The sequence below is a fragment of the Lucilia sericata genome, unplaced genomic scaffold (assembly GCF_015586225.1).
Source record: "Lucilia sericata isolate MDLA Ls3-8-SP2 unplaced genomic scaffold, ASM1558622v1 Contig000755F_arrow, whole genome shotgun sequence".
NCBI lineage: Eukaryota > Metazoa > Arthropoda > Insecta > Diptera > Calliphoridae > Lucilia > Lucilia sericata.
In genome coordinates, this window is record NW_023994752.1 from 38768 (window position 1) to 66017 (window position 27250).

General features: G+C 29.4%; 6 protein-coding genes across 6 annotated transcripts; 3 read left to right on the forward strand and 3 right to left on the reverse strand.

The window, feature by feature from the left end:
- Positions 1-5637: 5637 nt before the first annotated feature.
- On the forward strand, positions 5638-5940 carry LOC119607863. The gene has a single exon (XM_037961973.1). It carries the CDS (start codon positions 5644-5646, stop codon positions 5938-5940), a length of 297 nt encoding a protein of 98 aa, XP_037817901.1. The 5' UTR covers positions 5638-5643.
- Positions 5941-13439: 7499 nt separating this feature from the next.
- Positions 13440-13749, reverse strand: LOC119607864. Its single transcript, XM_037961974.1, has one exon. It carries the CDS (start codon positions 13747-13749, stop codon positions 13453-13455), a length of 297 nt encoding a protein of 98 aa, XP_037817902.1. The 3' UTR covers positions 13440-13452.
- A 1889-nt stretch (positions 13750-15638) lies between these two features.
- LOC119607866 lies at positions 15639-15961 on the forward strand. Its single transcript, XM_037961976.1, has one exon. It carries the CDS (start codon positions 15665-15667, stop codon positions 15959-15961), a length of 297 nt encoding a protein of 98 aa, XP_037817904.1. The 5' UTR covers positions 15639-15664.
- A 2995-nt stretch (positions 15962-18956) lies between these two features.
- On the reverse strand, positions 18957-19247 carry LOC119607834. Its single transcript, XM_037961941.1, has one exon. It carries the CDS (start codon positions 19245-19247, stop codon positions 18957-18959), a length of 291 nt encoding a protein of 96 aa, XP_037817869.1.
- An 822-nt stretch (positions 19248-20069) lies between these two features.
- Positions 20070-20342, forward strand: LOC119607835. The gene has a single exon (XM_037961943.1). It carries the CDS (start codon positions 20070-20072, stop codon positions 20340-20342), a length of 273 nt encoding a protein of 90 aa, XP_037817871.1.
- A 4822-nt stretch (positions 20343-25164) lies between these two features.
- LOC119607837 lies at positions 25165-25461 on the reverse strand. The gene has a single exon (XM_037961945.1). The coding sequence runs from the start codon at positions 25459-25461 to the stop codon at positions 25165-25167; it is 297 nt and encodes a 98-aa protein (XP_037817873.1).
- Between the last annotated feature and the right edge of the window lie 1789 nt (positions 25462-27250).

Sequence of the window (27250 nt, forward strand, 5' to 3'; positions counted from 1 at the left end):
AGTCTATAGTCTAGTCTATAGTCTAGTCCATAGTCTAGTCTATAGTCTAGTCTATAGTCTAGTCTATAGTCTAGTCTATAGTCTAGTCTATAGTCTAGTCTATAGTCTAGTCTATAGTCTAGTCTATAGTCTAGTCTATAGTCTAGTCTATAGTCTAGTCTATAGTCTAGTCTATAGTCTAGTCTATAGTCTAGTCTATAGTCTAGTCTATAGTCTAGTCTGTAGACTAGTGTTTGGTCTAGTCTGTTTTTTAATTTATTGGCTTTTTCTAGAGACTTTTTCTATAAAAAAAAAGTGTCTTCAATGAAGGAAGTTTTCTATAGAAAAATTGTCTTTAATGAAGAGACTTTTTCTATAGAAAAATAGTTTTCAACGAAGAGACTTTTTCTACATAGAAATGATCTTCAACGAAGAGCCTTTTTCTGTAGAAAAAATATCTTCAACGAAGAGTCTAAAGTCTCTTCAATGAAGAGACTTTTTCTATAGATATAATGTCTTCATGAAGACACTTTTTCTATGGAAATAATGTCTTCAGTGAAGAGACATTTTCTATAGAAAGTTTGTCTTCACTAAAGATACTTTTTCTAGCGAAAAATTGTAATGAGACTTCTTCTATAGAAAAATTTTTTTTCGGTGAAGAGTGTTTTTCCATAGAAAAATTGACTTCAGTAAAGTGGGTTTTTTTCTGTGAATATTATTGAGATATTTTTTAAAACGATATTAAAGGGGCACCCTAATTACGTAAACATAAAGGTAACTTTTTTTGAAAAATATGAATGTACAACTTAGTTAATAAAACGGATGACAAAATCTACAAATGTTCAATAACGTCACTTTTGATCGTGTATCTAATGCAAACAGAAATTTCACTTTCATAACTAAAAAAAAAAATTAAACCGAAAGCGTTCAATGTACCACCAACACCGGCAATATTACGTTGTAACTGTAAAACTGACCATATAAAATCCGTCTGTCTGATTAAGTTCAAGTTTTTTTTTCGCAATTTCTTTTGCTAAATGCAATCAATGAAAGTTGAGTTTTTTCTTTCATTAATAAAATAAAATTTGTTTATAAGAAAACTAACAGTTCATACATATGATTTATAAATATTTACTAAACTACCCTTGCAAACTCTCACTCTTCTGATTACTGCATATGGTCAAAAAAATAAAAAAAAAGACTGAAATGGAAAAACACGCTGAAGTGTTTAAAAGTCGTTAACCCATATTTTGAGAGTGTGTTTTTTTTTTTTTTTTTTTGAGTTGCGATTTTATAGAGTGGTGCACAAATATTGGGCAATAGTTTCAAATTACAAGTGGCAAGTTATACAAGTACGAATTCGAGTATTTATATGCAATTTTTGTTGATATTTATTAATATTGTTGTTGTTGCGTCTAGCAACTCAGTTTGTTGTTATCTATATGTTGCAGTTTTTTGTTGTTATTTATAAGTGTAATAGTAAATAGCTTGTAGTTGTTGTTAAAACGTGATAATAGAAAAAGTTTTGCAAACAACTTTTCCTTTCATTAAAAATAAGAAGAAAAAAATATTGTCTTTGTTGCTGTTGATGCTGATGTTTTAAATTGCAACAACAATAGCGGGAGAGCGTTACACTAGTAACCAGTTCAAATCGTTTTTTATCAAGATGTGTTTGTTGTTGATACCCATACAACAACCCCACAATATCATGGCAGCGCCACAGCGTACACTACTAACTTGTCTAATTCATATGTCTATAACACACTCCATTGTTTAGAGTCAACTTTAAAAAATTATAGAAAAAATCGAGTTATAAAAAAAAACAAAATATTGTCTATAGTTACAGGCAATTTAAATTGTTACAGACACAAGTGCTCAGTATACAAGATCTATCTGTTGCATTTCAAATGTCTTGTAAATTGTTCAATTATGTGGATTTTGCGGGTCATTCACACAAACACTTACACTCTTTGTAATACATACTAACAAACACAAAAAAAAACTTGGACAAGAAAACTAAAAAAATACTTTCATTTAAATCTACATTTGGCTAGCAACAAAATTATAGCAATTATATTTTATGCAATATCCACTGTGCATGCACAGTGTTTCGTAATATAATACCAAACATTTGAAGATTTTGTAAGAGATTATTTTAATTTGAAGTATTTCTATATATTACGAGACTTTACCCAAACACCATTAACAATCAAATACACTTTTCTATTAAAATACGTCATACGGGAAGACTCATTGGCTTTCAAGTCGACACTTTTTCTATAGTAAGCAACGCTTTAATGGAAATATATATTCTCTAGTAAGCGTCTTTATAGCAAAAGCCTATAGAGAGAGACAATTTTCTATAAAAATTTTTAATAGAAGCGCTTTAAAAAAAACTTTCTTTAATAGAAACACTTTCTTAAATGGAGACACATTTTTATATAGAGAAGGTATCTTTTGTGGAGACACTTTTTCTATACAAAAAGCCTCTTTTGTGCAGATTCTATAGAAAAAGTCTCTTTAGTGGAGAATCTTTTTCTCTTTAGTGGAGAATAATTTTCTATAGAAAAAGTCTCTTTAATGGAGACACCTTTTCTATAGAGAAAGTCTCTTTAAAGGAGACACTTTTTCTATAGAAAAAGTCTCTTTAATGGAGACACTTTTTCTATAGAAAAAGTCTCTTCAAAGGAGACACTTTTTTTATAGTAAAAGTCTCTTTAATGGAGACACTTTTTCTATAGAAAAAGTCTCTTTAATGGAGACACTTTTTCTATAGAAAAAGTCTCTTTAATGGAGACACTTTTTCTATAGAAAAAGTCTCTTTAATAGAGACACTTTTTCTACAGAAAAAGTCTCTTTAATGGAAACACTTTTTCTATAGAAAAAGTCTCTTTAATGGAGACACTTTTTCTATAGAAAAAGTATCTTTAATAGAGACACTTTTTCCATAGTAGAAGTCTCTTTAATGGAGACGCTTTTTTATAGAAAAAGTCTCTTAAATGTAGACACTTTTTGCTAAGAAAAAACCTCCCTAAATGAGACAGTTTTTCTATAGAAAATGCCTCTTTAATGGAGACACTTTTTCTATAGAAAAAGTCTCTTTAATGGAGACACTTTTTCTATACAAAAAGTCTCTTTAATGGAGACACTTTTTCTATAGTAAAAGTATCTTTAATGGAGACGCTTTTTCTATAGAAAAAGTCTCTTCAATGGAGACACTTTTTCTTAAGAAAAAAACTCTTTAATGGAGACACTTTTTCTTTAAAAAAAGTCTCTTTACTGGAGACAATTTTTCTTTAGAAAAAGTCACTTTACTGGAGACACTATTTCTATAGAAAAAGTTTCTTTAGTGGAGCCACTTTTTCAATATAAAAAGTCTCTTTAATAGAGACACTTCTTCTATAGAAAAAATCTCTTCAATCGGGATACTATTTCTATAGAAAAAGTATCTTCAATAGGAACACTTTTTCTATAGAAAAAGCCTCTTTAATGGATACGCTTTTTCTATAGAAAAAGTCTCTTTAATGGAGACACTTTTTCTTTAGAAAAAGTCTCTTTACTGGAGACACTTTTTCTATAGAAAAGGCTATTTACTGAAGACACTTTTTCTATAGAAAAAGTCTCTTTAATGGCTACACTTTTCTAAAGAAAAAGTAATAGTCTCTATTAAAGAAAAAGCCTCTTTAATGGAGACACTTTTTCTATAGAAAAAGTCTTCTTTTAGTGGAGTCACTTTTTCTATACAAAAAGTATCTTTAACGGAGACACTTTTCCTATAGAAGAAGTCTCCTTAATGGAGACACTTTTTCTATAGAAAAAGTCTCTTTAAGGGGATCACCTTTAATATAGAAAAAGTCTCTTTAATGGAGACACTTTTTCTATAGAAAAAGTCTCTTTAATGGAGACACTTTTTCTATAGAAAAAGTCTCTTTAATGAAGACACTTTTTCTATAGAAAAAGTCTCTTTAATGAAGACACTTTTTCTATAGAAAAAGTCTCTTTAATGAAGGCACTTTTTCTATAGAAAAAGTCTCTTTAATGAAGGCACTTTTTCTATAGAAAAAGTCTCTTTAATGAAGGCACTTTTTCTATAGAAAAAGTCTCTTTAATAGAGACGCTTTTTCTGTAGAAAAATTCTTTTTAATAGAGACACTTTTTCTATAGAAAAAGTCTACAGAAAATGTTTGTTTAATAGAGACACTTTTCTTCTATAGAAAAAGTTTCTTTAATGGAAACACTTTTTTTATTGAAAAATTCTCTTTAATGGAGACATTTTTTCTATAGAAAAAGTCTTCATTGGAGATAATTTTTATTTTGATAGAGTTTTTCTTTTAGAAAGCACTACTGATCCAAAGAAAATATTTTTAACAGAGACACCTTCTCTTTAGAGAATGTTTCTTTAACAAAAACACTTTATCTTTAGAAAAGATCTCCTTAACGGAGACACTTTTTCTATAATAAATTACTTTGTAACAAAGGCCTTAGAATAAGTCACATTCAAATAAAACAATCACAGATGGCTTGCTATCTGCCTGTTAGGAAATTCCTGTCAAATCATATAAATAGAAAACATGTTTGTTCATGTCTAAAGAAAAATCATAAATTTTTCAAATATTTAGTTCTTTCTACACAAATGCAATAGGTGATAAAATCTCTGTTTCGTATTTTAATCCTTTTATTTGTGAAACTATTTTGAAAACAAGATTTTACAACGACACACAAAAAAATTACATTTTAAATAACAAGAGGATTAAAAAACTTGAAATAGTTTTTATGGACTGAGATTAAAAAAAAGAATTACACACTTACCGCATACGTTTGCAAATATGTACATGTCTGTAGACAGACAGTGTCATTGACAGGTAATGTAATTGTAAATATGCAACAGGTATTCATGAGTATAAGTTAAGCTGAGAAGGCTTGATTTACAAGAGTATTGCATATTTTTGAAAAATTTGCAATGACAAATTTATGCAAAGATACACACGCAATTTTGAATATAATTTTTAAGGGGTTGGGTATAGAGTGTGAAGAATTTTGTAATCGTATTCAAAAATGTTTTAATTCTTTAATTATGATGGACCCATGTACTTCTGAAGTCTAAAGATAGAGCGAAATTAGTCATTCTTTACATTATACTACGAAAACCAAAATGAACATACTTCGCCTTATCACTAGACACAGCACCAACTTCTACGAAACTCTCATTTAAAGTATTTCACTTTTTGACTAAATCCGCCTTAGCCTGCTTGTAAATTTATTTACTTCAGTTTCAGACAAAACTGAACATGTTTTGACTTTTGAGTCTTTAACAGCCCACAAAATTTACCACAGCTGCATTTTCAAAACCTTTCAACTAAATCCCACTAATATGTTGAATTATATTTTATGACCTTGTTTAGTTAAAACATATACTAAGTTTAAAAAAATGGATTAAGAATGAATGTTTATGACGTCAAAAAAGGTAAGAATGAAAAGTTTTTTAGGGAATACACAAATTGCTGAAACCATCATGTACCTGAATGAACTCCAAGAAACATCGAACCTAAACAGGTACTTATCTTCTAAACATATATAAAACTGAGATTGCAACACTTAGCCATCATTCTCACTCGAGATTACAAACTAATAACATTGCAAGTTATCTAATCAATCAATTCTAACATGGAATCCAAATCAAAATCTACCGTTAGTTATACCTTATTCTTGTACCGCGAAGAATTGCGTCGTAATCAAACACATTATATACGTTTGAATCGTACGAAAATTTCACTTACCGATAAATTGATATCGAAAAGTGTGCGCAATTTGGAAAAATGTTCAATGGAAGATTTGCAAGCCATCAACCGAGAAATTTTATTCAAAAAGAAATTAAAATATCAAGTGCAAAGGATCAGGAATTTGGAAAAGCTGGGTGTGAAAAATGTTAATCCAAATCAATTGCCCACCACGGAATTGTGAAGCGAAGACTTTATTGACAAAAGGATTAAAGCTCGATAAAAGAGAGATACCGCCAAGCTGTATTGAAGGATTTAAAAAATCTAATCTCAATGTTATGGAGGACCTGGAGATTTTAGTCAGCCAATGAATGGTGACAAAATGTAACAGTAATTTAGCTCTGAATAAAAGGTTAAACTATGGCTTACTATAATGGGCACAAGGAAATAATAATTTCTGGTTTAAAAACAAATAAAAATATTTCATTCGTATTTTTTTTATTTAAAAACACTTTGTCTATTGAAAGGGCTTCACAACTAAAGAATTTTTACATAAAAAGTGTCTCCATTCAAGAGATTTTTTAAAGATAAAATGTCTCGATTTTCTATAGAAACAATGTCTCTATTAAATGGACTTTTTGAATAGGAAAAGTGTCTCTATTAAAGAGATTTTTCTATAGAAAAAGTATCTCTAAAAAAGAGTCTTTTATATATAGAAAAAGTGTCTCTATTAAAGAGACTTTTTCTATAGAGAAAGTGTCTCCATTTAAGAGACTTTTTCTATAGAAAAAGTATCTCCATTAAAGAGACTTTTTCTATAGAAAAAGTGTCTCCATTAAAGAGACTTTTTCTATAGAAAAAGTGTCTCCATTAAAGAGACTTTTTCTATAGAAAAAGTGTCTCCATTAAAGACACTTTTTCTATAGAAAAAGTGTCTCCATTAAAGAGACTTTTCTCTAGAAAAAGTGTCTCCATTAAAGAGACCTATTCTATAGAAAAAGTGTCTCCATTAAAGAGACCTATTCTATAGAAAAATTATCTCTATTAAAGAGACTTTTTCTATAGAAAAAGTGTCTCCATTAAAGAGACTTATTCTATAGAAAAAATGTATCCATTAAAGAGACTTTTTCTATAGAAAACGTGTCTCCATTAAAGATACCTTTTATATAGAAAAAGTGTCTCCATTTAAGAGACCTATTCTATAGAAAAAGTGTCTCCATTAAAGAGACTTTTTCTATAAAAAAAGTGTCTCCATTAAAGAGACTTTTTCTATAGAAAAAGTGTCTTCATTAAAGAGACTTTTTGTATAGAAAACTGTCTCCTTTAAAGAGACTTTTTCTATAGAAAAAGTGTCTCCATTAAAGAGACTTTTTCTATAGAAAAAGTGTCTCCATTAAAGAGACTTTTTCTATAGAAAAAGTGTCTCCATTAAAGACACTTATTCTATAGAAAAAGTGTCTCCATTAAAGAGACTTTTCTCTAGAAAAAGTGTCTCCATTAAAGAGACCTATTCTATAGAAAAAGTGTCTCCATTAAAGAGACCTATTCTATAGAAAAATTATCTCTATTAAAGAGACTTTTTCTATAGAAAAAGTGTCTCCATTAAAGAGACTTTTTCTATAGAAAAAAGTGTGTCCTTTAAAGAGATTTTTTCTATTGAAAAATTGGCTCCGCTAAAGATACTTTTTATATAGAAAAAGTGTCTCCATTAAAGAGACTTTTTCTATAGAAAAAGTGTCTCCATTAAAGAGACTTTTTCTATAGAAAAAGTGTCTCCATTAAAGAGACTTTTTCTATAGAAAAAGTGTCTCCATTAAAGAGACTTTTTCTATAGAAAAAGTGTCTCCATTAAAGAGACTTTTTCTATAGTAAAAGTGTCTCCATTAAAGATACTTTTTCTATATGAAAAGTGTTTGAATTAAGGATATTTTTTCTATATAAAAACTGTTTCCCTTGAAGATACTTTTTCTATAGATAAAGTGTCTCTATTAGAAATACTTTTAAAAAATGTCTTCAAAAACTATAGTTCGCTTAGGCTAATGAACCCTTTTGTCATTATCGAATCGTTCAAAATCTTCGGGTAATGACAAATATATTACAGCAATAAAATTAAACAGTTTTAATTTACCAGCAAATAATGCTGGGTTGAACATTTCACTGATTATATTTTTACGCACTCAACAGATTATTGACTCTTTAAAGGTCATGTGTAGATATGCATATATTGTATATTTGTCGACACAACCAAGATGATGATTCTGATAATGATGTTAAATCCGTTAATGTAAATTCTGTAAAAAGAAGAGATGAAGAAGTAGGAAAAAAATCCGGTATAAATACACAGTGAGATCATTCAACCGGATTACTGTCAAACAAAATAATTGTTCAACTGAATGTAAACAAGTTTCTTTTTCTGCAGAAATACTAAGTGAAGGAAAAAACGCATAAAAATGAAAATAAAATGCAATACTTGCTGCAGAGATACTAGAATAAGAATAAAATGAAACCATAAAATTGTTATAATAATAAGAAATGGAAAATGTTTTTAAACTATTGTGATAATTAATAATAACATCCTTGTTGCCATTTTTAGAACTTATTCTGTTTTGAAAACGTTTTCAAATCTATTCAAAATAGTGAAGATCTGATCTGAAACTTTTTCGTTGTTTTTTTCGAAAGTTATGTTTGAAATTTGTCAATGTTCGTGCCTCGGGGCCAGGTTTTTTTGTGTCGTTGCTTTTAGATGAAAATATCGGTTCCATGAAGTACTATAAACTGGATTTCTTTAAACTCTTTTTTATCCGCAATAACTCATTAAATCTTAATTAAACTCTAATCGAAAATAGAACTGAATTCATTTAATTTTAAATTCAATTAAAATTAACACATTCACCTAAAAAAAAACCGAAACATTGCAAATTTTATTTTAAATGTATTTCAGTAATTCACATTTTTTTTTTTTTTGTTTTGTTCAATTGTACATTTAATTTATCTTATTTAACTTTATTTAAGTTCCAAATACTATTGATTTCAAGGCCTAAAAACAGATATAATAAAAACAAGTTATTTAAGCTGAACAACTTTTTTTGTTCACTCTGACTCTGTGATCAATTGCACCCCAAAAAAAAGGCCGATAACAAGTTAAGAACAAGTTATACAAACAGTTGGAGCAACAAAACAAAAAAAGTCACGCAAATAATTGTTAAAAAAAAGAAATAAAACAAAATTAAATAAATCTTTAGTTAAGAAAATCAGAAAAAAAAACAACAACAACAACACCTAAAGACTCCTAATAGTATTTGAAAGTAATGTTATTTTTAATGAATAAAACAGCCACAGCATTTATAACAACATCAACAAATTGTTGTTATTGCAAGTGGCAACATTCAAAAAAACAAACAAATCAAATTTAACAACAGCAACAACAAAACACAAACATTTTCATTTTAGAAGCCGGTCCGATACTTTTGCCATTAAATTTATAATATATTTGTTTCCACACAAAAGAGTATCGGTCAGTAGCACCACAATGAAAACATGAACAACAACAACAAAAAACTCTAAAACTGGCAGACACTACGCAATTGTTGCTCCTCTCTTATATCGCTACTGTTTGTTATTATTGTTGGTGGTGGTGGCTGCTAACGTTGTTGTTGTTGTTGCTATTGGGTTTTTGGGTTTCACCACATATATTTTACTGTCATGATGCCAAAAGGCATCATCATTATTAACAACATCATCATTATCATCATTGTCGTGTCTCGCTTAATGCCATTTTTGGTAGCCACCATACACCAGCAACTATAGCTATAACAATAACAACAACAATGATTATAATTTCATTAATAGATTTCATCCTCTAATTATGGGTCGATTACAGTTACAACAACATCACGAGACATCTACAGAAAACATCAGTAACAGTTTTGAAAAAAAAAAAAATAACTATTTTTTTAACAAATGTTACTTTGATTTTATGGTGGTTAAATATTGTTATTTTTTTTTCTATTAAAACACCTGTTTTCTTGTTTATTTATTGTTAAATTAAATGTTGCTATTTTTATACCTTATTTTTTGTACTCTACACCGATACAAAAAAATCTCTTTCATGATGATCTTCTAATAAGACTTTATTCTATATACACGTCACTTTTTCTATAAAAAAGTATTTTGAATGATCACACTGTTTCTATAGAAAAAGTATCTTTAATGGAGAAGCTTTTCCTATAGAAAAAGCCTCTTTAATGGATACGCCTTTCCTATAGAAAAAATCTCTTAAACAAAGACACTTTTTCTATAGAAAAAGTATCTCAAATGATTCTATAGAAAAAGTCTCTTTAATGAAGACACTTTTTGTATGGAAAAAGTTTCTTAATTGGATTCACTTTTCTATAGAAAAAGTATCTTTAATGGAGACACTTTTTCTATAGAAAAAGTCTCCTTAATGGAGACACTTTTTCTGTGGAAAAAGTCTCTTTCATGGAGATACGTTTTCTATAGAAAAAGTCTCTTTAATGAAGACACTTTTTTATAGAAAAAATCTCTTAAACAAAGACACTTTTTCTATAGAAAAAGTATGTCAAATGATTCTATAGAAAAAGTCTCTTTAATGAAGACACTTTTTGTATGGAAAAAGTTTCTTAATTGGATTCACTTTTCTATAGAAAAAGTATCTTTAATGGAGACACTTTTTCTATAGAAAAAGTCTCCTTAATGGAGACACTTTTTCTGTGGAAAAAGTCTCTTTCATGGAGATACGTTTTCTATAGAAAAAGTCTCTTTAATGAAGACACTTTTTCTATAGAAAAAGTCTCTTTAATGAAGACACTTTTTCTATAGAACAAGTCTCTTTAATGAGGACACTTTCTCTATAGAAAGAGTCTCTTTAATCAAGACATTTTTTCTATAGAAAAAGACTCTTTAATTAAGATACTTTTTCCATAGAAATAGTCTCTTTAATGAAGACACTTTTTCTATAGAAAAAGTCTCTTTAATGAATTCACTTTTTATATAGAAATAGTCTCTTTAATGAAGACACTTTCTCTATAGAAAAAATTTCTTTAATGGAAACACTTTTTATATAGAAATAGTCTCTTAAATGAATACACTTTTTCTATAGAAAAAGTATCTTTTATGAAGACATTTTTTCTACAGAAAAATTCTCTTTAATGAAGACACTTTTCTATAGAAATAGTCTTTTTAATGAATACACTTTTTATATAGAAATAGTCTCTTTAATGGATACACCTTTTCTATAAAAAAAGTCTCTTTAATCAAGACATTTTTTCTATAGAAAAATTCTTTTTAATGAAGATACTTTTTCTATAGAAAAAGTCTCTTTAATGAAGACACTTTTTCTATAGAAAAATTCTTTTTAATGAAGACACTTTTTCTATAGAAAAAGTCTCTTTAATGAAGACACTTTTTCTATAGAAAAAGTCTCTTTAATGAAGACACTTTTTATATAGAAATAGTCTCTTTAATGAAGACACTTTTTCTATAAAAAAAAGTCTCTTTAATGAAGACACTTTTTCTATAAAAAAAGTCTCTTTAATGAAGACACTTTTTCTATAGAAAATGTCTCTTTAATGAAGACACTTTTTCTATAGAAAAAGTCTCTTTAATGAAGACACTTTTTCTATAGAAAAAGTCTCTTTAATGAAGACACTTTTTCTATAGAAAAATTCTCTTTAATGAAGACACTTTTTCTATAGAAAAAGTCTCTTTAATGAAGACACTTTTTCTATAGAAAAAGTCTCTTTAATGAAGACACTTTTTCTATAGAAAAAGTCTCTTTAATGAAGACACTTTTTCTATAGAAAAAGTCTCTTTAATGAAGACACTTTTTCTATAGAAAAAGTCTCTTTAATGAAGACACTTTTTCTATAGAAAAAGTCTCTTTAATGAAGACACTTTTTCTATAGAAAAAGTCTCTTTAATGAAGACACTTTTTCTATAGAAAAAGTCTCTTTAATGAAGGCACTTTTTCTATAGAAAAAGTCTCTTTAATGAAAACGCTTTTTCTATAGAAAAAGTCTCTTTAATGAAAACACTTTTTCTATAAAAAAAAAGTACCTTTAATGCAGACACTTTTTCTATAGAACAAGTCTCTTTAATGAGGACACTGTCTCTATAGAAAGAGTCTCTTTAATGAAGACATTTTTTCTATAGAAAAAGTCTGTTTAATGAAGACACTTTTTCTATAGAAAAAGTCTCTTTAATGAAGAAATTTTTTTTATAGAAAAAGTCTCTTTAATGAAGAAATTTTTTATAGAAAAAGTCTCTTTAATGAAGACACTTTTTCTATAGAAAAAGTATCTTTAATGAAGACATTTTTTCTGTAGAAAAAGTCTCTTTAAAGAAAACACTTTTTGTATAGAAAAAGTATCTTTTTTTTGAAGAAAATTTTTCTATAGAAAAGTCTTTTTAATGAAGACGCTTTTTCTATAGAAAAGTCTCTTTAATGACAACACTTTTTCTATAGAAAAAGTCTCTTTAATGAAGACACTTTTTCAACAAAAAAAGTCCTCTGTAGTGGAGACACTTTTTCTATAAAGAAAGCCTCTGTAGTGGAGACACTTTTTCTATAAAAACGTCTCTTAAATAGAGACACATTTTCTATAGAAAAAGTCTCTTAAATAGAGACACATTTCTATACTAGTCTCTTCCATGAAAACACTCTTCACTCTGAAGAAGGGTATTTAAGATTTCGCCTTAAGCTTAAACTTGTCTCCATTTGCAATAAACTCAAATTGTTAAATATCAGTTAATAACAGCTTTATCATTGACAATCGTTCATCTCCTCCCTGTTTCGCAGTCAACTTTGTCATCACTGTAATATTGTCTGTAAATCTGTCTGTCAGTCTCTTCATCTTTTTGCATTTGTTTGCATGTAAGTTTGAATTTTCATTTAAACAGTTTCTCGTCATATGTACATGAAACTAATAATTATGGTCAATTCATTAAAATCGTTTATAGACAATTGTCTATGAATTTCTATTAATCGTTTATTGTTTTTTGTTTTAATTTTTCGTATATATAAATTAATGAATTTATAATTATATAAATACAAAGTGTTAATATGGCGTTTTAATTAATTTTAAAAAGAAGCAAATTGTAACGATTAAAGTTTGTGGAAAAAATTTCTCTTTTATACAATCAATTAATAGTAAAAATACTAATTTAAATTAAAAAAAAAATAAAAAAGGATTTAAATTTTCTTTCTAGTTTGGTTATGTAAACAAATTTTGATCCAATTTCTTTTTAAATGTTTAATTAGTATTTATGAAAGTGATGTTTTTTATTACGAAACAAGTCAAACGAACTTTGGAGAAGATTGGCTATTGGGTTTTAGTCTTCTGACTAGTCCCGTTACTAGCCCCTAGAACCTCTATATCATTATATTAATGTTTCATTAGCTAAATGAACAAATTTTCTCCTAGTATAAAATTGTTATTAAAACTTGAAAAATCGTTTTTAAAAATTATTAAATTCATAATACACAAACAAATATTTTTTTTAATTTTTTATTATTTTTAATAAATACAAAATTTCCAATCTAATTTTGAATTAGATTTGATGAGTTCAATTTTTTTTTTAAAGAAAAATCAATTCTTTAAGTTTCTCTAAATAACAAAAATTATTTCAGCTCCTCTGTAAAAAAAAGAATGTCATATCTTCTTTAAATCCCATTCAAAGCAAATTCGAATAGTTAAGCCAAATCCAAGCAAGCTGTCACCGCTTTATATATAACTGCTTACAGATCCGTAGAAGGTATTTCATTGGGATTAGCATTTTTCACACCTAATTTCTCCAATTGTTTGCTGCGTTGTATTTGATATTTCAATTTCTTTTTGAATAAAAGTTCCCGATTGATGGCGTGTAAATCTTCTATAGAACATTTTTCCAAATTTCGTACACTTTTCGATATTAATTTATCGGTGAGTGAAATTTTCGTACGATTCAAGCGTGTAAAACGTGATTGAGTTCGACGTAATTCTTCACGGTACAAGAATAAAGTATAGCTAATGGTTGTTTTCGATTTAGAATCCATTTTAAGATTTTAGATTTGTGGTTATGTTGCTTAGTTGAGTTCTCTTGAGAGAATGATATGGCAATGTTACGTTTAAGGAGTTTATATACCATTCAAGAACTACCTAGTGTTTGCTGTTCGTCTAGGGTCAGGTAAATTTTAGTTTGAAGTTTTTTGTGACCTTTAAAAAATCATTTCATTGCTAACCTCTTTGAGAGGTCATAAAAGTTCATTCTTAATCCCTTGGTTTAAATCTTAAACGCTACATTTAGTTAATCGGGGTTATAAACTGATTGTGCGTTATTAGTTAAAACAAATGTTTAAAGAAAAATTGCGACATGTTCGAACATGTTTGCATAAAACATTTATGATTTTTAAAGGGTTAATATGCTGAAAAGCAATCACTGTGTTCGCAGCCAAATGACAATTGTGTTCTCTTCTATGAAGACAGTTTTTCTACTGTTTATTCTGTATAGGAAAGGTCCCTTCTAAAATTTTTTCTATATAGATATAGAAATAATCTATATAGAAAAAATTTTGCAAAACTTTGTTCAATAAAATAAATTGTCTCTTCTACGAAGACATGTTTTCTTTAAAGAAGTCGCTTCTAAGAAGCCACGTTCTCTGTATAGAAAAATCTACTCAAAGAAGACACCTCTTCTATATAGAAAATGTCTCTTCTAGGGAGACACTTATTCCATTAGAAAAAGTATGTTCTAAGGAGACACTTTTTCCAATAGAAAAAGTCTCTTCTAACAAGTCACCTTTTCCATTAGAAAAAGTTTCTTCTACATAGGAAAAGTCTCTTCTAAGAAGAAAAATTTTCCATATAGAAAAAGTCTCTTCTAAGAAGCCACGTTTTCTGTATAGAAAAATCCACTCTAAGAAGGCACCTCTTCTATATAGAAAAAGTCTCTTCTAGAGAGACACTTTTTCCATTAGAAAAAGTCTCTTCTAAGATGTCATATTAGAAAAAGTCTCTTCTAAGAAGACACATTCTCCTCTTCTAAGAAGAAACCTTTTCCATTTAAAAAAGTTTTCTCTAAGAAGTTTTCTATGTAGAAAAAGTCTACTCTAAGAAGACACCTCTTCTATATAGAATAAGTTTCTTCTAAAGATATGTTAAAAAAATGTCTCTTTTAACCTTTTCTATTTAAAAAAGTTTTCTCTAAGAAGTTTTCTATGTAGAAAAAGTCTCCTCTGAGAAAAATGTCTCCTTAGAATAAGTTTCTTCTAAGGAGACACCTTTTCTATTAAAAAATGTCTCTTTTAAAAGACACTATTTCTACATAGGAAAAGTCTCTTCCAAGAAGAAACTATTTCGATATAGAATACGTCTCATCTAAGAAGACACATTTTCTCTATAGAAAAATAATCTTTTAAGAAGAAACTTAACTCCTCCAAGAAGACTTTATTCTTAGAAGAAAATACTGATATATATGTAAGTCAACTATTAGTTAATATGTTGATCATGTTTAGACAAGCAGCATTTAGTCTTAAGGTAATCCTTCAGTTGTGCAACTTAACCTTAAGCTGAAAAGATATTTACATTTTTTAAAACTCAGCACTCACGTATGAACAAATGTTGGTGCAACTGCTTGATATTTTTGAAAAACCCTTAATAAACTAAAATTGTTGACTTATACATACCTTACTGCTAAAGTGATATAAACTAATTTTATTTAACATATTAGTTAAACAAACGGATTAAATCCAATAAAAAAAGTGGATTAAGAATGAAAAATTTTTAACACACACAAAGGAATTTAAACCCTTGCAACACAGAAAAAAAACTACGACTACCTGTTAGAAACTAAATCATTATAATACAGGTAATTGATTTTCTTATATAAACTCATGATAAGAAGTTCTAAAGCTACATTCTCTCTTGAGATAAACAAGCAATAACACCTATTAATAGCAACTAAACTAAAAAATGGAATACAAATCTAAAACTACTGTCAGCTACACTTTATTCTTGTACCGTGAGGAATTGCGTCGCTCTCAATCACGTTTTACACAATTAAATCGTACGAAAATTTCTCTTACCGACAAATTGATCGCGAAAAGTGTTCGCAATTTGGAAAAATGTTACATAGAAGATTTACATGCCATCAATCGAGAAATTTTATTCAAAAAGAAATTGAAGTATCAAATACAACGCAGTAAACAATTGCAGAAATTGCGCTTGAAAGATGTTAATCCAAGTAAAATACCATTAACGGAATTGTGAAAATTTTTAACGTTTAATTGAAATCAATAGAACTGAAAGGAACTTATTAAATGTTTGTCAGGAACTACTACCATGGAGCTCAAGGAAAACGCGCAGCATTCAAACTCATGAGAATCTTATATAAATGTGCAAACACCAATGAAGAAAGGTATACGTTATGGAACTTATCTAAAGAAAGTTTGAAGAAAAATCAGCGAAAGATCTTCAATGAATAAAATTTAAATAAAGATATTCTTCAATATATAAAATTTGTGTTTTCAATTTAATTAATAACATTTTTTCCGACTTTAGACTAGACTATAGACTAGACTATAGACTAGACTATAGACTAGACTATAGACTAGACTATAGACTAGACTATAGACTAGACTATAGATAGACTATAGACCAAACTATAGACTAGACTATAGACTAGACTATAGACTAGACTATAGACTAGACTATAGACTAGACTATAGACTAGACTATAGACTAGACTATAGACTAGACTATAGACTAGACTATAGACTAGACTAGACTATAGACTAGACTATAGACTAGACTATAGACTAGACTATAGACTAGACTATAGACTAGACTATAGACTAGACTATAGACTAGACTATAGACTAGACTATAGACTAGACTATAGACTAGACTATAGACTAGACTATAGACTAGACTATAGACTAGACTATAGACTAGACTATAGACTAGACTATAGACTAGACTATAGAACTAGACTATAGACTAGACTATAGACTAGACTATAGACTAGACTATAGACTAGACTATAGACTAGACTATAGACTAGACTATAGACTAGACTATAGACTAGACTATAGACTAGACTATAGACTAGACTATAGACTAGACTATAGACTAGACTATAGACTAGACTATAGACTAGACTATAGACTAGACTATAGACTAGACTATAGACTAGACTATAGACTAGACTATAGACTAGACTATAGACTAGACTATAGACTAGACTATAGACTAGACTATAGACTAGACTATAGACTAGACTATAGACTAGACTATAGACTAGACTATAGACTAGACTATAGACTAGACTATAGACTAGACTATAGACTAGACTATAGACTAGACTATAGACTAGACTATAGACTAGACTATAGACTAGACTATAGACTAGACTATAGACTAGACTATAGACTAGACTATAGACTAGACTATAGACTAGACTATAGACTAGACTATAGACTAGACTATAGACTAGACTATAGACTAGACTATAGACTAGACTATAGACTAGACTATAGACTAGACTATAGACTAGACTATAGACTAGACTATAGACTAGACTATAGACTAGACTATAGACTAGACTATAGACTAGACTAAGACTAGACTATAGACTAGACTAGATAGACTATAGACTAGACTATAGACTAGACTATAGACTAGACTATAGACTAGACTATAGACTAGACTATAGACTAGACTATAGACTAGACTATAGACTAGACTATAGACTAGACTATAGACTAGACTATAGACTAGACTATAGACTAGACTATAGACTAGACTATAGACTAGACTATAGACTAGACTATAGACTAGACTATAGACTAGACTATGATAGACTATAGACTAGACTATAGACTAGACTATAGACTAGACTATAGACTAGACTATAGACTAGACCATAGACTAGACTATAGACTAGACTATAGACTAGACTATAGACTAGACTATAGAGAGACTATAGACTAGACTATAGACTAGACTATAGACTAGACTATAGACTAGACTATAGACTAGACTATAGACTAGACTATAGACTAGACTATAGTCTAGTCTATAGTCTAGTCTATAGTCTAGTCTATAGTCTAGTCTATAGTCTAGTCTATAGTCTAGTCTATAGTCTAGTCTATAGTCTAGTCTATAGTCTAGTCTATAGTCTAGTCTATAGTCTAGTCTATAGTCTAGTCTATAGTCTAGTCTATAGTCTAGTCTATAGTCTAGTCTATAGTCTAGTCTATAGTCTAGTCTATAGTCTAGTCTATAGTCTAGTCTATAGTCTAGTCTATAGTCTAGTCTGTAGTCTAGTCTATAGTCTAGTCTATAGTCTAGTCTATAGTCTAGTCTATAGTCTAGTCTATAGTCTAGTCTATAGTCTAGTCTATAGTCTAGTCTATAGTCTAGTCTATAGTCTAGTCTATAGTCTAGTCTATAGACTAGACTATAGACTAGACTATAGACTATACTATAGACTAGACTATAGACTAGACTATAGACTATACTATAGACTAGACTATAGACTAGACTATAGACTAGACTATAGACTAGACTATAGACTAGACTATAGACTACTAGACTATACTATAGACTATACTATAGACTAGACTATTGACTACACTATAGACTAGACTATATACTAGACTATATACTAGACTAAAGACTAGACTATAGACTAGACTAGACTACAGACTTAAGACTAGATTATAGACCAGGCTATTAACTATACTGTAGATTAAACCTTAGACTATAGTCTATATGCTGCACTAGAGACTAAGTTTTATACTTGACTATTAAATAGACTATAGACATATAGGCAGACTACAAATAAAGCTATATACTAAATTATAGCCTAGACTAATTGCTCTATACTAAATACCGTACTGGACTATAGATTATACTATATAGAATAGACTGTAGATTAATTTATAGAATAAACTAAAGTCTTAACTGTATGGACTAGACCACGCCTATAAACTATAGTCAAGTTTATACAGTATTCCTTAAATATTTATAACTGAATAACTAAACACATAAGTATGTATTTCAAATTTTAATCATTTTATTTTTGCATTTCATCAAGCAAACAATATGCAGATTGTTCATTGACAATTTAATTTAAAAGTTGGCCTTCCATAAATGCTTCATCTTCTCCAGATGATGAGTCCAAATAAGTATTCATAGCTTATTTTCAAAGATCCTTGAGTTTTCACATTAGACTTTTAAACTCCATATTCCTGTATATAACTTATTCCTTGCTAGATTTTGATGCTTTATTTGGGTTTGGATTTTTCATACCCAACTTTTCCAACTTCTTGATACGTTTCATTTGATTTTGTAATTTCTTCTTGAACACCAGCTCCCGGTTGATGGCCCTCAAATCATCCATTGAGCATTGTTTTAAATTGCGAACACTTATCGTTATCAATTTATCAGTGAGTGAAAGTTTTGTACGATTCAATGTTTTGTAACGGCACTGAGAGCGTTGTAATTCTTCACGATATAGGAATAAGGTATAGCTGACACTGCCTGAATCCATTTTACGAGAGTGGATCGAGTTTAAAACTAACGAGTTGATGTTAACACTTGTTTAGCTTAAGAAATAATGATGCTGATGAACTCAATAACTGGAGTATTTATGCAAAAATTTAATTAGTACCTGTAATTTAGGTTCTTAGTTGGTGTTACTAACTAGGTAGTGCTGTTTATGATTCAGAGATCAACATTATCTAACTTTAAATGTGTGCTTAAAAAGGGTTAATATTTAATCCTCTGTTTTATTATTACTTAAACCCTTAGTTAGTTAAACTGTGGTTTAAGCACATGTGTACTGAGACTATTTTTAATAAAAGGCTTGTATTAACAACTTTCAACATTTATATATACATATTAGGAATGTTCTAGAGAAATTTTCTGAAAATAATGTTTGCAAAAATGTGGTTAAAAATAATTTTAATTAATAAAAGAAAATATTGTTATATAGAATTCATAGAAAATATTGTTATACACAGAACCGTTTTTAGAGCACAACTATTAAAACATGTTTCAACATGTTGCACTAAACTTCAACCTTTAAACTCTTTAACTAATAACACACGTGGTTTGCAACCCCGATTAACTAAACGCAAAATTTAACATTTAAAAAAGAAAGGATTAAGAATGAAGTTATATGACTGCAAAAAGGAACAGAGAAGGTCAAATAATATACCTGTTCCTACCAGAAACTGTATGTAGGTAACTTATTGTGTAATATGTTTCTATATAATCTCTAGAATCCTCTCATTGCAACATTATTCTCTTTAGAGATCTCAACTAAAAAACACCCCAACAAAGAATCTTAAAGACATCTAAAACCTTAATAATGGAATCGAAGACTACCGTTAGTTACACTTTATTCCTCTATCGTGAAGAATTGCGACGCTCTCAATGCCGTTATAAGACATTGAATCGTACAAAACTTTCTCTCACCGATAAATTAATTACGAAAAGTGTACGCAATTTAAAGAAATGTTCAATGTCAGATTTGCAAGTCATCAATCGGGAACTGGTATTCAAAAATAAATTGAAACAACAATTGAAACGTATTAGACAACTGGAAAAGATGGGCATGAAAAATGTTAATCCAATTAAATAAATTCCCATCAACGGAGTTGTGAAAAACTAAGGCAGTGGAATTACAAATGATATCATGGGTTCAGCAATCTTGTGTACTATGGCGGATCCATCATCGACCTTAAGGGATTTATCTGGAAAAGATGAAAGAAATCTAAGGGAACTGGAGTAAAAATGGAGACAATTTGATAAAATTGAAGAAATGTGCGCTCAATACAATAGTTTTATGTATAAATAATGTTTTGAAAAGATATTAAAGAAATAAACTAAATGTTAAACAATTAGAATGAATTTCATTGTAATTAATATTGAGTATAATAAGTTAATTCCTTGAGCTAAAATAAAACAAGTAGGAAAGTATAGTCGGGCATGGCCGACCATATAATACCCTACACCATGAGTATATTTTAAAAATTTTTATTTTTCACAAGAAACTTTTATGTTGAATTTTACCTTAATTCCAAAGTATTTAAGCAATTTATTGATAAAAAACAAATTTTCTAAATGAGGCTTTATATAGGAGTATAGGTAAAACATGGGCCGATCCTCATTAAATTTGGGAACAGGATGTATTTTTAAATAATAGTTAATTATGTTGAGTTTCATTGCGATACAAATGGTTACAAGTCAATTTTAGACGTTTAAGACATTTTTTGAAGGGGGGTTTGTATGGGGGCTAGGGTCAAATAAGGGCCGATCATTACGAAAATCTGCAGTGTCATTTATACTTATATAAAACTTATTCGTGCCAATTTTTAGAGAGATAATAGCATATTTGACGTAATTAGGGCATAAAAAGCCCAAATCGGGAGGTACGGTTGTATGGGGGCTATGTGAAATAATGGACCGATTTCAACCATTTTCAATAGGCTTCGTCCTTGTGCCAAAAAACATGCTTGGTCCAAATTTCATCAAATTATCTTGAAAATTGCGGCCTGTACCTTGCGCACAAGGTTTACATGGACAGCCAGCCGGACAGACGGACGGACGGACATGTCTTAATCGACTCAAAATGTGATTCTGAGTCGATCGGTATACTTAAAGGTGGGTGTATACCCTACACCACTATAGTGGTGTAGGGTAAAAAATTATTCTACTTTTTAGCATTTTGGTTACTACATATAGGGAATACGATTTGAAATGTGTCCTTCCGCTAGGGTAACAATAATTACAAAATTTTAATTCTGAATATGGTTTCATTCATTCCAAAAATGTTTAAATTTTTTTGAAAAATCACAATTAGAAAATAATTCCATTACAGATCGGGATGGAATTCTATTGCAGTCCCCCAGGTTTTTGAGGGGATTCCATTTCCATACGAAATTTTATTCAGTCAAGAAAATATTTCATTAAAAATGTTTATCTCTCAAATTTCTTTCCAAAATTTAATTTTTTCAATTTCAATACCAAATTAATAATCTCAATTATTCTTTTTCTTTCAGGTATGTATCGATTTGGTACGAAATGTCAATGAAAATTATCAGGAACGTAAAAGATCGAACATTTGTACTACGAACTAAAATGCGACAAAATCCATGATTTTTTTACATCAGCATCTGACCGATCAATATCAGAAACTTACAGACTTTTGAGTTATGCCCAGAACAAGTAAGAGTATTACATATACATATGTATTAGACTATGCCGAATCCTATTTACTAATCAATAAAACCTCTAACATAAAATTTGATTGAGATGCAACTTACGTTTTCGACTTAGAATGTTTTAGCTTCTAATCATTGATATATCGATATTAATATGAACATCAGTGTGACTTTCGGAAGAGGGCATTTTATGTGTACTTAGATCTATTAAGAACCCAATTCTTCAAAATTCAAAAGTATGACTAATATATAATCTAACAACAAATAATTTTTGCCGATCTTTAAGAAAATTTGGATTTCGGTTCATAAAAACTAGATTCAGGGACTTTGTTTTAAGTCAGATATTATAAGAGTTGGGGTCTGATAGACCTACATCAATAGAAAATATTTTCGGAAAATTTCAGTTCTCTTGCTTTACCCGTTTATGCATTATCATGTTTTCAAGCAGATGGATGGACGGACATGGCTGGATCATTTTAGAATCTAATAAGGACCCATTATATATGTATATACATATACCTATGTGGGTATATGTATCATATATTCGATGGTAAAAAGTCTACATTAAAAATTGTGACTTTTCATCAATGTATGTCATTATTTTTATACCCACTATCAAAATTGATGGCGAGTATATTAATTTTGTCCCTCCCTTTGTAGTAAATAGAAATATTGGTCGTATACCCATTAAAGCAGCGGTTCCCACAGATTTTTACTTCGCGGACCCCTTGAAGAACTTATTTAATTTCGCGGACCCCCATACATATTTTGATATCTTATTGTTCTAAATAATTGTCCATCCGAAAATTGACCTAGTTCATTAATCCCTAGGTCTAATAAATGTAGAGATGTCATATCTATAAAATATTCCCGTACATTGAGAATATATAATATTTCAGATAGGTTTTCAATTGCATGTTTTGAAGATAGAATGACTTCTTTGTTGATATGTTAACATGATGTTTAATTTTATGATCGTGAGATCTTTCATGTTCATTTTTCTTCAAGGTAGCGAAAAGGTTTCTTTATCAAATATTGTCACATGTGCTTAAGGAGTCACGTTTCAAAAATTTGTTGCGATTGCAAAGGGTGAACTGAGTAAGTGAGCTAAGTTTTCGGGAAAATAATATAAGAAAGTTGGACTTCTTCTATGTTGTTGCGGAATGCGTTATCCGCATAATATATGATTTGAACTCTTTGTTAAAGTACTGTGAATTTGGAACTCAAATTTGAATTTTAAAATACCAACGAATTATTTTACTTCATGGTTTTTGGCTACATATTTACGCGAAACGCTATGGATTTTCTGATGTTAATTTAATAATATGTATTGGTCGACAAAATCAAGTTAAAATCTGTGTATCATATCGGATTGGAATATTTATAAAGAGATGCATAAAGAGTCACCTCTGTTTTGGAAATATATAATTTTGCTTACAATTTGATAAACTTAAATCTGTAATAAGCCTGTCTTTGAATTGAACTTCATACTCCGGAATACCTGTATCCCTAATTTAATTGTAAGGCAGAGTATTATTTGTCTGAAATAAAAACCATTATTTCAGTACATATACAGGAAATAAAAATTACAAATCACGCAGTACTTTACTTTATAAAAGTTATACAATAAATTTGTAGGGCCTAGCTTCTTCCTGATAAACAACCGAAAAAATAAAATTCAAAAAGTCACCAAAAAATTTGGGATTATTGCACAAAAGTTGGAGATATTTGTACATACATATAAAAGCAGAATATTGTTTATTCATGGTTTTTTTCGTTCGTCTTCGCGGACCCCCTAGGATTTTACTACGGACCACTAGGGGTCCGCGGACCCCCATTTGGGAACCGTTGCATTAAAGTATACATATATATTCTGGGTCCTTATAGAATTCTAGTTAATACGATCTAACCATGCCCACAGGAGTAGCTAGACAGTTGAATATATTTATTAGATTTATTTGGTATTGAAAATGATCAATATCGGTCAATGATTTCGCTCTTAGCCCCCATACAATTAGCCTCTCTAAATAATGTTTAACGCTTATAACTGACTCAAAAATATCCTTATATAGTTATGAAATTAGACGAAAACAAGTTTTATAGGAATCCATATATTTGAGGATTGGTCCATAATTGACCCTATTCCCATAAAGAGCTCCTTCAGAAAAGTACTTTAACGCTCATAACTATCTTTATAATACCTATAGCTAAGAAATTCAACATAAACAAGTTTTGTAGGAATAAAAGTCTCACTACCAAATTTGACCCGACCACCCAAAATTGACCCGACCACCCAAAATTGACCCGACCACCCAAACAAGGTTCATTTCAGTTGACCTTGTTGATTCCATACAACCTATCGATTACAAATACTCATTAATGTTTGGTTGAATTGAAAATTAATTATTATTAAGAATAAAATAATTAATTATTAAGAAAAAAACAACAGCTGGAATTATTTGTTCTAAGAAATGAATCACTCTTCCAGATTTTGTAAAGATCGGACCATAGTTAATCATAGGCCCCATTAATATCAATATTTCATAATACAATGAGGCATAAATCATTAAAAGTGGTAATAAGTAGCGAAAGAATTGGTTTCACAAAGACCTACATACATATGTCAATATGTAGACCCACTTTCGGTACGGGACACATCCTACAAAAAAGTTTTTTTTGCCATTCTTATAGGGTGTAATGAAATGATTTAACCTTTAACTAGGGAGGTGGTGTTGTTTATAATTATTTGACTTTTTTAAAAATAAATTCAACTTTGAGCTCATAAAATGTCAAAAAACGTTTTTTAATAAATAAAAAAATTAAAAAATAAAGTCAACACCAACGCCCGTAGTTGAAGGATAAATTAAATATGATGCAGTTCAAAAAAATATTATTGAAATAAAAGAATCTCATTAAGAAAATAAATAAAAAACACAATTTTTAATTTCTTTTCAAATATTTTGTTTTTATTATAAATATGTATTGAAATAATATCATTTACATTAATTAAGAACATAACCTCATTAATGAGGATGCCTCAGATTCCACGAACATGTTAACAATCATGCTTAACTCACGAATAACTCACACTTGTTATTTTGAATCGTTTCGGGATTATCTATTTAGCTGCATTTTCCAACAATATCAATCTACATAAATTTCATAGATTTAAATGTCATTAGTGTTTCTTTTGCCAAAAAAATTTACTTAATGAATCCAAGTTAACATCTGTATAACTGCTCACAAATCCGTTGAGGGTATCTTATCGGGATTAACATTTTTCAAGCCCAATTTTTCCAATTCTTTGCTGCGTTGCATTTGATATTTCAATTTCTTTTTGAATAAAATTTCTCGATTGATGGCATGTAAATCTTCGATTGAACATTTTTCCAAATTTCGCACACTTTTCGATATTAATTTATCGGTTAGAGAAATTTTCGTACGATTCAAACGCATAAAGCGAGATTGTGGGCGGCGTAATTCTTCACGATACAAGAATAATGTATAGCTAACGGTGGCTTTTGATTTGGAATCCATTTCTGCTTTAGTAATAAGTATTCTTAAAGGAGTTTTTAAAGTTTGTTATTATCGCTTGTGTATCTCAGGAGAGAATGATGCTTTGGTATTCGAAAGCTGGAGTTTAAATAGAAATTGTGAGTGTGTGCTGAACCATATCTACCTGCAGGTAGAATTTTAGATATGCCGAAGTTTCATTCTTTAGACCTGTTCTAGTTTGCGAAACCTCATAAAAAAGTGGGCTTAAAAAAGGGTTTCATTCTTAATCCTCTGCTTTTTGACTGTTTATTTTTTAATCCTATAGTTTAACTTAAACGTAGTTTTAAAATTAGTCCATATTCTAGTTAACCATATGTGTATCTTGTTTAAAATTTAATGATGGGTTTTCCCCATTTTTTTTCACACTCGTTGCCCGTTTGAAACGAACTTATGTGCTTAGAGGCTAAAAAGATAAATGTTAATCCGTTTTTTAGCTAAACAAAAGGATTGACTTAATTTTCTGTTGACCTACTTAAAATTAGAACTAGAGTTGGCTCGTTAACTAAGTTGACTAATATTATACAATTGTGTATAAATATTTGAGGACTAGTGTAAAGTCAATATTAATGTTAAACTTTGTAACTGAAACATCTGCTTTTAGTTGTTGAATGGTTATACATTTTTGAGATTTTTTTAACAGCTGTGTTCAAGTTTTTATTTTACAATGAAATGTAATTTTGGACTATAGTAAATCTTATTTGCCTTGTTATACCGTTCAACTTAGTGAGTAGGGTATAAATAAGTTTGTCCTTCCATTTGTAGTGTACATATTAAGAATCTTTCTAGATAGCGAAGTAGATTTAGCAATCAATTTTCTATAGAATCCAAATATCTATGGAATCCCAATCTTGAATAATCCTATTTGAAATCAACAAAATAACCAAAATTTCGGGAATTTTGATGAAATATTGGTCCCAGGTCCATTTGCGGATTCAGTGTGGCAATTTACCAGAAAGGTGAGATTGCAGCAAGACTCGGCTCGCAATTTCCGAGTTTGAAGCAAAACTAAAAAAAATCGGAAATTTCTGATGAATGTTGGACCTAGGACCAATGCTAGATCAAAATTTTCTATTTTTTTTTTTTGTGTTTGCTTTAATGTGCGAAACTACTAGCCGAATATGGCTGGAAACTAACCTTTATGTTGAAACCACATACTGAATCTGAAAATGGACTCAAAATGGATCTGGGTTTAATAATACATAAACAATTTCAGCAATTTGTGGTATTATCTCGGGATCTTGAGATCAAGAGAAACTAAAATTTTGTATTTAAAACTAAAACTTATGCTAAATCTGAAAATAAACCAAGAATTGAGCTGGGTTCAATGTTTCATTTAAAATTCTGAGCTCCTCAGTTCTCGTCCTCAAAATACCGAAATAATAATAGCACAGATTCTAGTCTATAGTCTAGTCTATAGTCTAGTCTATAGTCTAGTCTATAATCTAGTCTATAGTCTAGTCTATAGTCTAGTCTATAGTCTAGTCTATAGTCTAGTCTATAGTCTAGTCTATAGTCTAGTCTATAGTCTAGTCTATAGTCTAGTCTATAGTCTAGTCTATAGTCTAGTCTATAGTCTAGTCTATAGTCTAGTCTATAGTCTAGTCTATAGTCTAGTCTATAGTCTAGTCTATAGTCTAGTCTATAGTCTAGTCTATAGTCTAGTCTATAGTTCTAGTCTATAGTCTAGTCTATAGTCTAGTCTATAGTCTAGTCTATAGTCTAGTCTATAGTCTAGTCTATAGTCTAGTCTATAGTCTAGTCTATAGTCTAG